The following is a 16,720-nucleotide window of genomic DNA, read 5'->3' as shown; positions in this document are numbered from 1 at the left end:
TCATCTCTCAGATCGCACATTCTGTGATTATTAGGTAGCCAGCACAGGAAATCCAAACAAAATATGCATACATGTAGGAGCTCAGGGTCGCAGAAGCTCATATGCAGAGAACAGTATCACCAGTACCACAGCCAAACAGGCGAATAACAACATAGCCAGACCGTTGCAGCGCAACGTGCAAATAAAAGCATTGCGATTTCAAAAAAAAAAAAAAAACATTGCGATGCATCTAGGTGGCATCAGAACAAGTCTATATTATTATTTATTATTATAGCAACTTCTTCAGCTCGACCTCGACGGGAGTTTCGAGTCTCTGATCATCGAATTTGCATGTGTTTGCATACAGGTCGTTCAGGTACAGCAATGTAAAAATCGCCAGCAACATTGTTTCAGGCGTCGCAAGGACGCCAACAGCCCAGTGTAGCGGATACTGCATATACCACATCTCACATCCAGTTCAATCTGCACATCTCAACCTCACCCTCAACGGGATTGTTGGACTGAGTCCACACTACTTATTATCAAGGCAAAAAAGTTTTTTAGTGTGAGGGCGGCAAATGGCATCTTCTGTATAAAAGGAGTACACAACAGCTATGCTGAGCATGCTTATTCCTTGTTCTTGTCCTCGACAGGTTCTCCTTGCTGGCTGGGCTCTCCTTGCGGGATCAGATCCTCAGGAGACAAGTTCAAAGTCTCTGCGATGAAAAAAAAAAGGTCATATGTGGTACATAGGAAATATAAATGTCAAAAGATTACTGAGTAGCTAGTAGAAGAAAGGAGTACCATCACTGTCCGCAGATGCATATGAAGTTCGACGGGCACGGGCATTCTGTTGAGTAGGCTGAGAGCAGAATTGATGTGGAAACATTCAAGTCAAGAAATTAACTTGGCATGACATAAAATGTAATTAGGACACATAATTCCTGTATATGGGACTTGCTACAGGGTTATGATGTGGTCTCAAGCTTATATAAGTATAAAGTATCAAATAATTAGGACATATAATGTATCAATACTGCCTCCCATATCAACTTTGATAGTCCATATGCTACAAGACAATTATATGGATCTGGAACTATCTTACAATAAAAAAGCCTGGGATTTTTCTTCGACCATTTGCCCCGTGCTTTTAGTGAATAGACTATCATGCATCTGGTGTGGGTAGAAGTTGCTACCTGAAGCTTTGGTCGAAGTGCTTCAAGAGGACCTTTAGGCTTGTTGGGGACACCACCTTGCTGAAAGAGCAAAAAAGACAAGAACATATATCACATTTCTCTGAATGATTAATATCAAATTCAATTATATTAGGGAGAAAATCTATTACCTTTCCTAGAGCCCAATCAGCAGAATCAAAGTAAGCTCGTTCATGGTCCTGATAAGATGTTTCAATTTAAGATCATATTAGTATAGTGAAAAAGAATGTAAATATGCTCTACACCTATTTATATACAACAAAACATCACACAATTTAAATATATAGAGAGAAACAGTGACATCATAAGGTAATGTTATTGACCTTAGATATAAGTGGAGTCTTTCTGGGTAATATTCCTCCATACTTTTTCTTAATTACCGCCTCCTGCAAAAACACATAAGTAGCAGTGAGCCAGTTAGAAGGCAAACCATACAAGTACATGAAACAAAGGCTGTGCGAATACTATAAATACACACAAGAAGAAGAAATGGTGATGCCAAAAAGACAGTACCTCCTCTTGTCGTGAGGGCATCCCACTCACTTCATTCTGGTCTTGAACTTCTACTTTTTTATCTGAAACATCTCCTTCAACACTCACTTGAGCAGGTGCATCATCAGATGCCATCCCAGACATAGTAAAATTGAGCTGCAAGAGAAGAGTTCAACTTCATGATTAGCTCATATTCATGAATCAAGATGGTGATTGGGATAATTTACGATGTACAACTGGTAACAGATGCACATATGCGAGAGAAATAATTCTAGATTACCACATGCTCATATTTTCTTAAAAAATAATAAATTTATTTTCCTTTATGGCATATCAGGAGAGCATCACCATAAATTAAATACTACACCCAACATTGATTTTCCATCAAAACTCAGTTATGAGAATGAATTCAAAATTTCAACACTAAACCGCCTTCAACAGAAGATTAATATAAGAACAATGTCTGACAAAGTGAATGGCACCACAGAAGAATGGTGACTGCAAACCTATGTCTGGGACTCCTCCTGCCGCCACCACAGTCCATGGCACAGCCCCTAGCGACGCGGTTCGCATGCGCGCTGCAGAGGTGGAACACGCCCGCACAGCCAACACTAGTTTTAACCACTACCAAATATACCAGAGATTATCTACTGTCCGTATCTACAAGACAGTCTAGAAAATATGCTGGATTTTGTCATAGTCACCATAAGACTTTGTTGTTCTGCATTGGTATAACTTCCAGTAGCCAAATGAACCAAGCAAATTATGTGCTACGGATTTGATGGCAACTCCTCGATAACAAGACTTCACCAGCTGGCAGACCAATTTATGTATCAAAATATGCAGGCTCATGTTACCAGATTGTTTGGTACTTTGGTTTGAACTATTAAATGCAGAAACTAAGTCAAAAGGAATTTGATAGTGCAAAAATAAAATTCTGAACAAATCAAGTGTAAAGGAAATGGTTAACTCATCCATTTCTTTAAAGCATTCATGTTTTACTACATTGTCATCACAAAGGCCGAAAGGGAATGACATCTTTTTCCTGTGTCCTTATAACTTAATGATAATTTTTTTCATAGTTCAGCACGTGAGATTATCAGTGAGCAAAAATCTTCCTTTTTTCCTAAAATTCAGCAAACACATCTCCTATCACAGGATTGAATTCGCTGTCTATGCAGCATCGGCACAGATACGTGTATCATCATCAGGACATCAACACCAATACATGGATACGGCATTTTCTCCCAAAAGATGTTACATGGATACATTTTACTAAGTTTCCAGAAAATAAGTAATAATGCACATCAATTATAACAGCAGGAAGAATATATTAGCTTGCGATTATGCTGTTTCGCTCTATCCCCAGGCATAAGCTGCCACTCCTATGAGCCTTGACCAAGCAGCATTTCAAATGCTCCACAGTGCCATTTTTTTCTGGCCAGCACTTGCTCTATCAGCACCGTCCTACTTGCCCTCTGCACTTTCAATAGGTGACAAGTGATAGGTCTTGGACGACAAAAACAAACTTCCATCACAGGGCCTGTTTGGGGGAAGCCAGTGTTTTTGCAAAAGCTACTGATCCAAAAGGTTCACTTTGTGGTCCAAGAAGCTAGCCTGTTTAGCAACCCAAATTTTGGATACCCAGCTAGCTAGTGGCCTGTACACTGAACCTGAAGGGTGGAATGCACTTTGTGGCCTGTGGGTAATGAATGGCTGAAATGAACCCCATGGCCTTGTACAGTCTGGTTAATAGTGATTGTTTTGTTTGACAGTTTCAACTTTCATAATGAAATGTAGGATCAAGACATTGCAATTACTCCATATAATCAGGAATGTTTTCACTGCATTTACAAAGCATTACACAAAAGAACACCCTCGACATGACATGTGTTTACCAAGCAGTATACAAAAAGACCTACTTGACGCTAACATGTGTGGTCATCAATCACATACAAAATCGTTAGTTCATTAAAGCACTATCACTACCGACAAAGAGCACAGCGCATTTGCACTGTCCTCGAATAAATCTCATCTACAACAAGCAAAACAGCTAGCATGCCATTTCCACTGTCCTTTGAACATATTTGGCTATAAACAAAGAACACAAGGCATTTGCTATTCGTCAATCCATCATGTCCACTACAGTAAACGTTGAATTAATGCCAAATCTCGCGCATCTTCACGCCCCCTGCCAGCATCTCACAGGGCGGACAAATCGACACAAAGGCAATTTACTCCTTTCCCGATCTGGAAATCGTCTACAGCAACAGGCTAAACGGAGAGGTGGCGGGAGGCAGCACCAGTCATACCGTGGGGCGCGCGACGGCGAGGGGGAAGGCGCGGGTGCTGGTCTCCTGCTGCAGAATGGGGAGGCGGCGGATGGGGAGCCCGGAACGGGCGCGGGAGGCGTCGATCCGGAGCTCGGCGAGGAAGAGCGGGTGCCGGATCAGCTGGGCAGCGCGGCGCGGCGTGACGTGGCCGTCGACCGGGCGGCGCACCCGTGCGAAGGCAGGCGAGAGACGGACGGGGAGGGGGACGGGTGGGGAGGAAGAGGAACGGGGGGGACACGGTGGGGCAGCCGGCAAGGATGCCGAGGGTTGCGTGCGGGGGGCGGGGGTATTTGAGGAATGGCACAAGCGGGTAATTTCATTGGTTCGCATGGGCATATCTACACTTAATCCGATTTACTAATTTAATTTTAGTTATTAGTATGTTGTTGGACTTTTACTCACAATCCATATCTACTCTCTCGCCGGCTGAAATGCATCGCTTCTCTGTCGAAGTGTCGATTAGTTACTCACAAAAATACAATTCTCATCTTTAAAAACCAAACAATTTTAAATTTAACTAAATTCATGAAAAAAAATACTAATATTTTGGTACTAAATAAATATTATTAAATTAATTGTAATATATATTTTTTTATAAAATATATTTTTAAAAAATAAATACTAAATATTATTTTATATAAATTTAGTCAAACTTCAAAAGTCTAACGTATCCCCAATCTAGTCAAGTTTATATATTTTTTGAGAATGGAGAGAGTATTATGTTATACTGCTATATGAATTTAACTTGTAGATGAAACGATACAAGATTACTCTGCTTTTGTTTCATGCCTAGTAGCTCGTGTTGACTTCGACCATTGCCTCTTTTTAAGTCAAGTAAGTAATTCTAAATTTGACTGTGTTTATGAAAAATGATATCAATATTTATATCTTCAAATAGATTTATTATGGCAATTTATTTATAACTAATATAGATATACTTATTATGCAGCATAAACATTATTATTGTTTGTATATTTGGGTGCAAAAGAATCCGCTTGAGACATTATTCCTTTTTTTGGGACCCACCTATCAACGTCACAGGGCCTCTGCCGAGGGCATAACAGCCGGCCGCATGCCAAGAAAGCCTGGCCCAGCACAAATGGACGGCCCAGGTGAAAATCAATGGCCAGTCATAGTCCATAGGTCCAACTCGACGAAAAGCAATTTCAGTTTTCAGATGTTCCTTCTCCTAAAAAAAAAGTTTACAGAGGTTCCTTTGAAGCACCTTGACTCAGTTAGGTCAGTGTACAGGCAACTTGTTCTCAAACACATCATCATCATCCTTCGGTGCAAGAAGGGAGTATACTTGAACAAGGAGTGTATACAAGAAAAAAAAGGTATACACTGAGGCAAGCATTGGACACAAAACAAAAGGAGCAGCTGCAGCTAATAATTGGACTGGAAACAGAGTATATATTTGTTTCAATCATCTTCTTCTTTTTTTTGGATAGAGTTTCAATCATCTACTTGGAAAAAAAAAGTTAAATTTACATCAGTAAGAAACATAACCGAGAGAAGAAACATGCAATTCATCTTCTCTGATTTAAATATGCCTGAGACGCAATCATTATAGAACTCCTCTTTACAGCTCGTCACAACGACCTGACTAACCATGATTTGTGCTGTGAATTCCCATTGAACAAGAATCAAGTCATTGAAGACGAAGGAGACGATTAAGTCTTGTTTGAAGCTACCTTCTCTCCAACGTGAAGCAAATAATAAATCATGTCATTTATCAAAGCAAGGAATGGCCACACGAGCTACATTCAATATTCATCAAAACATGCTGACGTACCAGTCAGAGCAGTCCATAGTCAATGCTGCGTGCTTGTGAAAGCGAAAAATCCCATCCTGTGGCAAAGGCGAAGGGTGTCCATGAGCTTTATCTCCGGGTGTCCATGAGCTTTATCTCCTGAATACTAGTGCAGAATAATATTTCCTCATGCGTAACAAATGTCCATATAGAAGATTACATTGAACATCATCGCCTGCAAGAAGATGTGTAGGCATTATGCTGTTGCCAATTGAAGCTGAGAGAGACAGTCAGATAGATTTGTCATATCGATAGTACTCACAAAACAAATTATATTGATAGTAATCTCGATAGTACTCACAAAATAAAATTATAAGCATGAGGAAGGAAATCAGTGAGCTAAAACAAAAGGGTAAAAACATGTGTGTATTGCTAGTATCTATCATATTACTAATACTAAATGTGTTTTGACAAATGACAAGTGCCAGCAGGGTATGGGGACAAAGGGTTATAACTTACAGCACTCATACATACATAAAATTTGTGGTTATAGGCACATACCAGCTACCATTTTGACCTTCAGGTGCTGCAGCTCACATCCTCCATCGCCGTCCTGGCCAACTTGAATTGCTAGGCCACTTGATGCTGGCTGCAGGATGTGAGCTGGGCAGCTGGCACTTGGCATCCACAAACTGGTTATGCTCTTCTGTTTATGCATGTAAACTGCATTCCTCAATGCGGACTAGATCTGCAACTCTTCTGTTGGTTTACCACCCACATACAAACTGGTTATGCTCAGGAATGCCAACCATTAGCACGACAATAATTGCGTGAATTAGTAAGTGCACGCGCATGTTTGACTTTCTTGAACAAATTATATGCGGTCTCAACTTTGTCCATCTCCAAAAGCTTGTTGTTCAGTTTGCTGTAAACAACTCTCCCAAGACAGAAGCCATTCCTAAGTGATTCCTCCACCACAGACACAGCAGCATCAACCTTACCCACATTGCAAAGCCCATTTACAATAAACTCGTAAATCTCCTTATCAGGTTGATATCCGCACTCCTGCATCTCTTCCCAAATGTCCAAAACAATTCCACTCTTCCCAAATTTAGCGAGCCTTTCTAGCAAAAGCTTATAAGCTTTCAAGGATATTACACAACCAGCCTTCCTACTCTTTTTGTATATCATCAAAGCAGCGTGAGGCGGTCCAAATGTACACAATGGATTGATAAATGATGTTATCATCCCAGTATTTGGCAGAACTCCTTGGACTAACATATCATCAAACATTTGGAGTGCATCAGCTACCCTGCGACCTTTCAAAAAGGCTTTAACCATCTTGGAGTACGTGTCAATGTTTGGGGGACAGTTCTTTTCCAACATATCCTTGTAATACTTGATGCAACTGTCCAAATCCCCAACTGAAATAAAATTGAAAATAAGTGCATTGTAGGCCATCGTAGTTGGACCATATCTCTCATGTACCATATTCTCAAACTCCCTGAGTGCATCTTCAGTCTGCCCGGCTCTACCCAATCCCTCAATTAGATGGCAATGTGAAACCTCATTTGGAACCAGCCCATCCTCCTGCATCTTTGTCCAAACCTCCTGCAATTTATCAACACTCCCAAACCTCGCCCAGCCACCCATAACATCATTGTACACATTGCAATCAAGACCAAGCAACTCCTTACGAGCAGCTTGCAAGAGTGAGCTAGCAAGGCCAACATGTGACCTCCGGCAAAGACACCTGATGAGGACAGTAAATGCCTCCTTTTTGTGGCAAGCTTTCCCAATCCCAAATCCAAATTGATCAGTACTGAGCACCTCAACAGCCCTACTGACATGCCTGGCGGCAACTAGGCTATCAATGATGATCTCCAGCGTGGTCAGGTCTGGAAAGATGTTGTTTCTGCGCATGATCTGAAGGGCATCATCCAGAAAATCAAAGAATTTCTTCCTCCCCAATGCCCTGATGACAATGTTGCAGGTGTGGACGGATGGGGGAGGCTTGGAATTAGTGACCGCCCAATCGAAGAAAGTGACAGTAGCGGCACCACTGAGGTCGCCGGCGTTGACAACATTGGCAAGAACATCTGGTGAGAGCGCCATGGCAGCACCAATGCCTGTTGAGGATAGCGCCTGGTGGAGCGCAGTGCGCCCAGGGGGCTTGCGGAGGAAGACCCCACGGAGGCGATCTGCGGCAGATAGGAGCATGGAGGTAAGCGGTGGATGGGGGTCAGGAGGAGAGTCGGTAGAATGAAGAATAGTAGGGATTGGAGGTGGATTGGTAATGGTAGGGGAGGGGAGGAAGCGGAGGGAGGAGATGACCATGTCCTCAGCTGAGGCTGAGGTAGAGTAGATGCGGCAACTTTGGAGGAAGAGGTGCCGGGCCGCCATCCGTTTGCCTCCTTGGCAAATGGCAACCCCTTCCAGCTCACGAAGACAATCCTGGTCAGAGCTAGGAAATAAACCACCGCGGGCAACAGTGACCGTGGCTGCGAATGGCAGAGGCTTGGGAGAGATGATGTAGAGATGGAATGGGAGAGGCGATGCGGAGATGGAATGGCAAGAGAGGCAGAGCTTGTGAACCGCGTGTCAAACACCACCTCAGGTGGCAGTACGCATGCCCATCCTTGAGACCATCCCACCTGACATGCAGCAAGAGATATTTGAAATTAGTCAAAACATAAAGGTTTAGAGCTTGCAGAAAGGTTTCTCAAGCTAACCAGGGATGAGGAGAATTCATTTTCATCTAATCAACTACAACTGATGATTCTCCATTCTCACATGAATGAGTAATTTCAATCAGATTATTCAAAAAGCACAGAAGCTGCTAAATAGATGTACAATATTATAGACCTTGCTCCGCAAGAGAATCTCCATACCCTAAAAACTGAAATCCAATTTTACCAAAGCAGCATCCAATGGGAAATGATGGTGAAGGCAAGCTTCACAGGAAATGTGGTTTTGTTAAATTGACGCTGAAGGGTGAGAGAGCAAGAAGCACTCACTCACGACTGCAAACTACTGAAAGCGGCACTCACTTGAACATGGTTAGATCAGCTCTCCATAAAACACATAACTCTATTCCCCTGCTCCCCATGTTCTCACTCTTAACAGAAAGTAGAGCTGCTACTGCCTACATATGTTTCTCATTTGTTCCAGAAACAAGTATATGTTTTTTAATTAAAAAGGACGAGCCTTTAATCCTACCAAGCCATGAAGAGTGACCTTCCTTTTCCGGAATCACATAAACTGCACTGTAGCCTCAGTGAGAAAAGCTGACAATAAAATTTTCTTAAAGAAACAAAACTAGCTTCTGAAGAACAGTTTTGCAAGAGTTGCGTTCTTTACCAGCATGGGCTCAAGATACTACTGCACTTTTTGCACCTGCAAGTCTGCAACATTGATATGCACAACACAGTGCACCAACCACTGAATGGATAGATCTGATCCACCTTATATTTCAGCTACTTGTAGTAGCGCGAGACAAAAGATATCACTATTTCACTAACAAAGAATAATTCCAATTTTTTTTCCAGAAAGAACAACCGCCATGTCTAATCGAACCTCGCTATCTGTGTGTCTTGCCAAATGAAACACTCAATCAGGAAGGGGAAGAAAAGAAACAGAGGATGTGGATCCATACCTCTTGGCGAGGTGCAGGGAGGGGAGGAGGGGATCCTTCTTCTTCAAGTCGAAGGGCCCAAAACAGAGCGGAGCTTATGGACACAGGAGGAAATGCTGGAGCGGAGCACTAGGGCGCAACAGAATGGGGATCCTCGTCGCCGCTAGCCATTTGCTTATCGTCATCCATGGCCTCTCCTTTGCTTTCTTCGCTGCAGGGGGTGGCTCCATGCAGATCTCAATCAGGATATATGTAACCAAAAAATTAATACGCAATACAACAGAATAAAAAACAAAATCCGGTAGAATCTTCAGTACAGCTACAAAATTCTTTAAACGATTTTAGTATATAAGTAAAAAATAACACAAAAAGAGATAGGGAAAATTGGATCTATACCATTGAAAGAACCGGAGTTTAGAAAAATAGCATCCAAAGATTCAGCTTTAGAAAAATAGCATTGAAAGCTCCCTCCGTTATACTCCCTCCGTCCATTTATCTCAATCATTTAAGCAAAAAAAAATTCCAATTATCTCCATCATCTTGAGGTGACCGGCTATAATTATGGTTATGTCTTGCATGCATGTTGGCCATTCATTGGGTGCATGCACACGTGTCCATGGAGGACCTAGGCCATCTTGGCTGCTCCTTGGTTGCATGCAGGTATGCACATTAATTAGATTAATTGGACCACAAGTCCACAATGATTTATTGAAAAGACGTGAGTCATTCATGCTCCTTGGTCTCTGTGCACAAGGCTTAAACAAAGGAGACTAATGTACGGAGGGAGTAGTTTTGTAGCATCTCTAAGAGATACTATACCAAGGGTACTAAAAGGTATCATAATTCCGTAAACTCAACAAATAAGTTTGAAACGTGCAAAACATGAAAATATGAATTGTCCAGACATAAGAAAAGGTTAAGACTTTTGGAGTCGCCGCATTCCTTTTTCAGTACCTTGTAAGCTGGTAGCCCCAGCACTGAGATCATTGGCTGTTAAGTTTTGTAATAAAGCCGGGCGAGTGCCTTTGATCTAAAAAAAAAAGAAGATTACAATACTAGTCTAGGGCTTTAGCTTTACGTGCATCATTTTTAGCCAATGAGATATGCTATCTTCAACAATCTCACCATTTCTTGTCACTCTCGAGACCCAAACCATAAAGGGGGGAAATTGGCCAACTGCTTTTCAATAGTTCTTTACTCTCTTCGTATTATGGCACTGATGGTACCAATTTGGTGAGTTTTATTCCCCTCATAGTAATAGCTGTCACACCACACGCTTCAAGAAATACCATGAAACTGAGCTGCATCCTGTGCCTCTACTAAAATCACATAAGATTTAGCTGCAAAAGGAAGGTGGCAGAAATGCTTCTACTTTTTTTTTTCTCCCGAGCACACTAGCGCAAGTTCCTATAGTATACCAGAAACTCTTCTACGCGGCATGTATATGCTCAATCACAAATTCTATTTGACAATCACCAATTACTCACCAGAGATACGCAGAGCAGCAGTCGACAGTTAGCAGAGGTAGAGCAGCAGGAGCAGATGCAGGGCACTAGAGCAGCGGCGTCGGAAGGCGGGCCCTGGCCACTTGCGCAGGGGCAGGGGCGCTGCCTGCCAGACCACGCTGCAGCTGTGCTGGAGGACGGGGACGGGCGGTACAGCGGCCTAGCGGAGCCCAACTCCGGGGGGGCACCGCAGGTCCGCAGCGCGGCGACGGCGCTCAGATGGACGGCGTCGGGGTGGCAGCGTTGCGGCGGCTCCGTCGGGCAGCTTATGCGCAGAAGAAGTCCGGCCGGCGTCCCTCCGGAGGCCCAACACGGCCTTGTCCATTGTGAACAAGGCTGCCATTGGGCCTGGCTAAGTTCGTTTCCTGGGGAGCCCGGTAGCTGTGACTGTGAGCATTATTGACCTGGGTGAATCAAGTCCGTGACGTGGCCTATGATGCAGCTCAAACACAAATGGGATGTCACGCCACCTTTAGGTCTTGTTTGGATGTTATCGGATTCACTTCAATCCATATGTGTTGGTGTGGGTGGAGTGAAATTTAGTTCAAGTTCCACACAAATCCACATCAACACATGTGGATTAACGTGAATCCGACTACATCCAAACAATGCCTTACTAGAAGTAAGTGCCAATTGGAAAGGGGACCAGCTAGTAGGGTGATTTTGAGAGAATGGTGGATGTATCTCGTATACGGTCATTAACAGTGTTTAGAGAATGGAAGCCGTTTTTCATTTCTGACAAGATGAGGTTCCTTCGTGTTTTGGACCTGAAAGACACAAGTGGTCTGCGTAGTCATCACCTTAAGCATATTGGGAAGCTTGTGCACCTAAGGTACCTTTCTCTAAAACGATGCCGTGGTATCTATCACCTTCCAGACTCCATGGGTAACATGAAGCAACTCCAAACACTAGATATTAGATTAACATGGATCACCATGTTGCCGAAGACCATCGTCAAACTTAAGCAGCTGCAGTATCTTCGCCTTGGTGGCTTAAGAACTGATCGTGTTTATTTCCTTGATAGACTGAAGAGTAAGAGTACAGCATTCTGCTCATGTCATGGTATGGATATGGAGGAGACTCATGATAGGTGTGCTAAATGTTGGTACGTCGCGATGCCTGGCTTAGGGCTTGTTTAGATGCAAAAAATTTTTGGATTTTGACACTGTAGCACTTTCGTTTTTATTTGACAAACATTATCTAATCATGGAGTAACTAGGCTTAAAAGATTCGTCTCGCAATTTACAGACAAACTGTGTAATTAGTTTTTATTTTTATCTATATTTAATACTCCATGCATGTGCCGCAAGATTCGATGTGATGGTAAATCTTGTAAAGTTTTGGGTTTTTTGGTACATCTAAACAAGGCCTTAGCAACTCCTTTTGGAAGAGGTGCTCCTTTGCCACGAGGTGCGGGGAATCTGAAAGCCTTGCACACACTAGGTCGAGTGGACAGGCCCGGCTCTGGAGGCGGGCAAGCAGGGCGGCCGCCCTGGCCCCCAATTAGACAGGGCCCCACTCCAAATATGCGAACCATACAATAGTCTTTAATGTATTTGTATATTTATATGAATTGTTGTATATGAATATTGCTTTTGCATGTAGAGTTAAGTATTTATGAGTATATATATACAAGTACTATTCTACATCTCCGAACTATTATATTAAATAATGATATTCAACGTTGTTCAATACTATTCAGTATTTTTTCTTCTTAGTTTTGGCTTACGATGTAGAATATTTAGGCCCTATTTGGTTCCTCCTGCTAAATTATAGCCAGCTAAAACTATTTTAGCTACTCTTGGGTGACTTGTGTAACTAAACTATTTTAGCTCTTTTTTAGTCAGTGTGTTTGAAAGTTTAGCTATTAAAGTGACTAAAATTTAGCGAGGGGAACCAATCAGGCCTTTATTCTAGAATAACAACAACTACAACCTTGTTAGTTTCTAAATTTTTTTAAGATTTCTCATCACATCGAATTTTTAGACGCATGCATGGAGCATTAAATAAAGATAAAAGAAATAACTAATTACACAGTTTACCTGTAATTTGTGAGACGAATTTTTTGAGTCTAGTTAGTCTATAATTGGACAATAATTGCCAAATATAAACAAAAGTGCTACAGTAGCTAAAACCAAAAAAATTCCTTAAGCCTTGTTTAGTTTCTAAATTTTTTAAGGTACTGAAGCACTTTCGTTTTTATTTGGCAATTATTGTCCAATCATGGACTAACTAGGCTCAAAAGATTCATTTTGCGATTTACAGGCAAACTGTGTAATTAGTTTTGGTTTTGACTACATTTAGTATTTTATGCATGTGTCGTAAGATTCGATGTGACGAAAAATTTTAAAATTTTTTTGGTTTTTGGGAACTTAATAATGTATAAAGGGCCCTAGATTTTTTTTCTAGCCCCGGGCCTCAAAAAAATTCAGGGCATCAGAAGTGGGAACGCCCTAAAGGAAATAGAAAAACTTACTCAGTTGCGCAAGTTGGTGGTCAGCGGTATCAACAAGAAAAATTATCAAGAGTTTTGTTCCACTCTAGAGGTTCTCAGGTACCTGGAATCACTGTCAGTATCTTCATTAGGGCTTAATGGTAGTTTAAGTGGCCTTTCACATGCCGTATTCTCTCCTCCCAGTAACCTCCGTACCCTCGAGTTGTTGAACTATCTGGGCAAAATGCCGGCATGGATCATGGGCATCCGCAGCCTTGTGAAGCTAAAGACTAACGTATACCCTTCTAACGGATTCTGATGGCACCATGCAACTCCTTGGCAATCTATCAGACCTAGCCATCCTAACACTAGACAGTTATGCATTTGATGTTCAAGGTCTCCTCCTCAATTTCGTACCAGAGGCATTCCCGAGTCTAGTGGCGCTGGACCTTTGTAGCTCACAGACAGCCGCAGACAGAGGTGAGATCAAATCTGTGGAGTTCAAACAAGGAGCAACGCCTAAGCTTGAGATGCTCAACTTTAGATATTGTGACGATGTTATGATCAATGATGGGTTGTTTTCTGGGCTAGCATCCCTCCCAAGGCTCAAGAAATTAGAGCTGGCCACCAAAAGCATGAAAAGCGAGGAAGACAGCATCAAAAGCAAGGAGGCGTTCGTGGAACATGTGCGGGCCCAACTTGCCCTGAATCAAAACCGGCCTGTTTTGATAAAAGAATGGTAATTTCTCTACGGCCACTGCAAAAACTCCAGAATCATTGATTTATCACCGGACTTGTACCCTCTCTATAATATATGCAATTTTGTTTGGACGATCCACGCCTCCTGTCAATTCTCCATTTCCCTTAGTAATCCTGTAGCAGTGAACCGTCCATGTCTGTATCTGAACAGTTCTGAATCCCTACGGTTAATGTCATGCCAGATCCTGAGCACTGTGTGTGTGCGAGTTTCAGACTATATTTGCCTTTTGGCTTGGTAATTGTACAAGGGATTGCAGTTGTGCATTCTATTGGCACACAATACCTGATACTGTTCCTTATGATGAAATCAGATCGATGCATCTAGCGTGCCCGGCAAGTGAGGATTTCTGTGCTTCTTGCCACGGTGATTTTCATGTTTGTTGCATGCAATTCCTTATGTGGCACCCACAAAAGCATGCAATTCCTTGTGTGGCACCCAGCGTATCTATATATTTTTATAAAAATCTTCCTATTGTAGGAATAACATGAAAATCTAAATTCTTAGTTTGCTTTTTTAACATTACAAAGCTACCAAGAGAATAACTTGATCACCGAAACATGACTAGGTATTGCAGCCTGAACCTAAATAAAATTCATGTGTCTTGTACAACCATCTGCTTGCCTCGCGCACGACGCCCCGTAGTTGTGTCACCGGTGACGAAACCCTGTCACTAACTTTTTTTTTTGAACCCCTACCATCTAACTGAATCATATCTTTAAACTTGTACTTGACACATGGACGAAAGATAAGGACTCAAATTTCAAAAGAAGAAGAAGAAGAAGAAGAAGAAGAAGAAGAAGAAGAACGGCGCAGGACTATATGGGCCGGATGCAGAGAGAAATTCTCAAAAGGCATTTGATAGTGCAAAACTAAAATTCTCAACAATTCAAGTGCAAAGGAAATGGTTAACTCATCCATTTCTTTAAAGCATTCATGCTTTACTACATTGTCATCACAAAGGCTGAAAGGGGATGACATCTTTTTCCTGTGTCCTTCAACTTAACAATATTTTTTCATAGTTCAGCACATGAGATTATCAGTGAGCAAAAATCTTCCTTTTTTTCTAAATTCAGCAAACACACCTCCGATCATAAGATTGAATTCACTGTCTATGCAGCATCGATACAAATATGCATACCATCATGAGCACCAATACATGCATATGGCATTTTCTCCCAAAAGATGGTACACGGATACATTTTACTAATTTTCCTGAAAATAAGTAATAATGCACATCAATTATAACAGTAGCTTGGGGTTATGCTGTTTCACTCTATCCTCAGGCATAAGTCGCCATTCCTATGAGCCAAGGGCCAAGCAGCATTCAGATGCTCCACAGTGCCACTTTTCCGTCCAGCATGTGCACTAGCAGCACCGCACTACTTGCCCTCTCCACTTTGAATAGGTGACAAGTGATAGGTCTTGGATGACAAAACAAACTTCCACCACAGGGCCTGTTTGGGGGAAGCTGGTGCCTTTGCAAAAGCTACCGATCCAAAAAGCTCACTTGGTGGTCTAAAAAGCTATTGATCTGAGAAGCTAGCCTGTGTAGCAACCCAATTTTTGGATACCCCCAGCTAGCTAGTGGCCTGTATACTGAACCTGAAGGGTGGAATGCATGAAACATCGTTTGTGGCCTGTGGGTAATGAATGGCTGATTGATCGTGAAATGAACCCCATGGCCTTGTACAGTTTGGTTAATGGTGATTGTTTTGTTTGGCAGTTTCAACTTTCATAATGAAATGTAGGATCAAGACATTGCAATTACTCCGTATAATCAGGAATGTTTTCGCTGCATTTACAGAGCATTACACAAAAGAACACCCTCGACATGACATGTGTTTACCAAGCAGTATACAAAAAAGACCTACTTGACGCTAACATGTGTGGTCATCAATCACATACAAAATAGTTAGTTCATTAAAGCACTATCACTACCGACAAAGAGCACAACGCATTTGCGCTGTCCTCTAACAAATTCCATCTACAATAAGCAAACAGCTAGCATGCCATTTCCACTGTCCTCAAATATACTGTATTTGACTACAAACAAAGAACATACGGCATTTTCTATTCGTCAATCCATCATGTCCACTACACTATGTCCACTACACTAAACGTTGAATTAATGTCAAATCTCGCGCATCTTCACGCCCCCTGCCAGCATATCACAGGCGGACAAATCGACACAAGGGCAATTTGTTCCTTTCCCGATCTGGAACTCGTCTACAGCAACAGGCTACACGGAGAGGTGGCGGGAGGCAGCATCAGTCATACCGTGGGGTGCGCGACGGCGAGGCGAAGGCGCGGGTGCTGGTCTCCTGCTGCAGAATGGGGAGGCGGCGGACGGGGAGCCCGGAACGGGCGCGGGAGGCGTCGATCCGGAGCTCGGCCAGGAAGCGCGGGTGCCGGATCAGCTGGGCAGCGCGGCGCGGCGTGGCGTGGCCGTCGACCGGGCGGCGCACGCGCACCCGTGCGAAGGCAGGCGAGAGACGGACGGGGACGGGTGGGGAGAGAGAGGAACGGGGGGACACGTGGGGCAGCCGGCAAGGATGCCGAGGGTGAATTTTTTTTTTATTTTTAGCCAAATTTAACACATATTTTAAATTTGATCTG

General features: G+C 42.6%; 2 protein-coding genes across 4 annotated transcripts; both read right to left on the bottom strand.

Moving 5' to 3' along the window:
- On the bottom strand, positions 233-16,575 carry LOC8069725. 2 transcript variants are annotated; one of them, XM_021446123.1, is made up of 7 exons: positions 16,382-16,575; positions 1,707-1,841; positions 1,517-1,579; positions 1,325-1,372; positions 1,176-1,235; positions 784-841; positions 233-695 (listed from the first exon to the last, which is right to left on the bottom strand). In XM_021446123.1, exons 2-7 carry the CDS (start codon positions 1,827-1,829, stop codon positions 607-609), a joined length of 441 nt encoding a protein of 146 aa, XP_021301798.1. In that variant the 5' UTR covers positions 1,830-1,841; positions 16,382-16,575; the 3' UTR covers positions 233-606. The 2 variants fall into 2 exon arrangements, with proteins under 2 accessions (XP_021301798.1, XP_002442433.1); XM_002442388.2 differs by lacking the exon at positions 16,382-16,575 and adding an exon at positions 3,998-4,275.
- LOC8076624 (putative pentatricopeptide repeat-containing protein At5g43820) lies at positions 5,392-11,146 on the bottom strand. Of its 2 annotated transcripts, XM_021446122.1 has the most exons (5): positions 10,893-11,146; positions 9,427-9,616; positions 6,333-8,425; positions 5,814-6,006; positions 5,392-5,712 (listed from the first exon to the last, which is right to left on the bottom strand). In XM_021446122.1, the coding sequence occupies exon 3, from the start codon at positions 8,172-8,174 to the stop codon at positions 6,567-6,569; it is 1,608 nt and encodes a 535-aa protein (XP_021301797.1). In that variant the 5' UTR covers positions 8,175-8,425; positions 9,427-9,616; positions 10,893-11,146; the 3' UTR covers positions 5,392-5,712; positions 5,814-6,006; positions 6,333-6,566. The 2 variants fall into 2 exon arrangements, with proteins under 2 accessions (XP_021301797.1, XP_002442432.1); XM_002442387.2 differs by having other exon boundaries at positions 5,392-6,006.

The sequence above is a fragment of the Sorghum bicolor genome, chromosome 8, assembly GCF_000003195.3.
Source record: "Sorghum bicolor cultivar BTx623 chromosome 8, Sorghum_bicolor_NCBIv3, whole genome shotgun sequence".
Taxonomy (NCBI): Eukaryota; Viridiplantae; Streptophyta; class Magnoliopsida; order Poales; family Poaceae; genus Sorghum; species Sorghum bicolor.
This window is presented reverse-complemented; position numbering and strand designations above follow the sequence as displayed.

Excerpts from the sequence above, each read along its gene's own strand:
- LOC8076624 (XM_002442387.2), bottom strand. The coding sequence starts at position 8,174 with ATGGCGGCCCGGCACCTCTTCCTCCAAAGTTGCCGCATCTACTCTACC.
- LOC8069725 (XM_021446123.1), bottom strand. The coding sequence starts at position 1,829 with ATGTCTGGGATGGCATCTGATGATGCACCTGCTCAAGTGAGTGTTGAA. Across the intron at positions 1,580-1,706 it reads TGCCCTCACGACAAGAGGAG|GAGGCGGTAATTAAGAAAAA; the intron begins GTACTGTCTTTT and ends GTGTTTTTGCAG. Across the intron at positions 1,373-1,516 it reads AGACTCCACTTATATCTAAG|GACCATGAACGAGCTTACTT; the intron begins GTCAATAACATT and ends ACATCTTATCAG.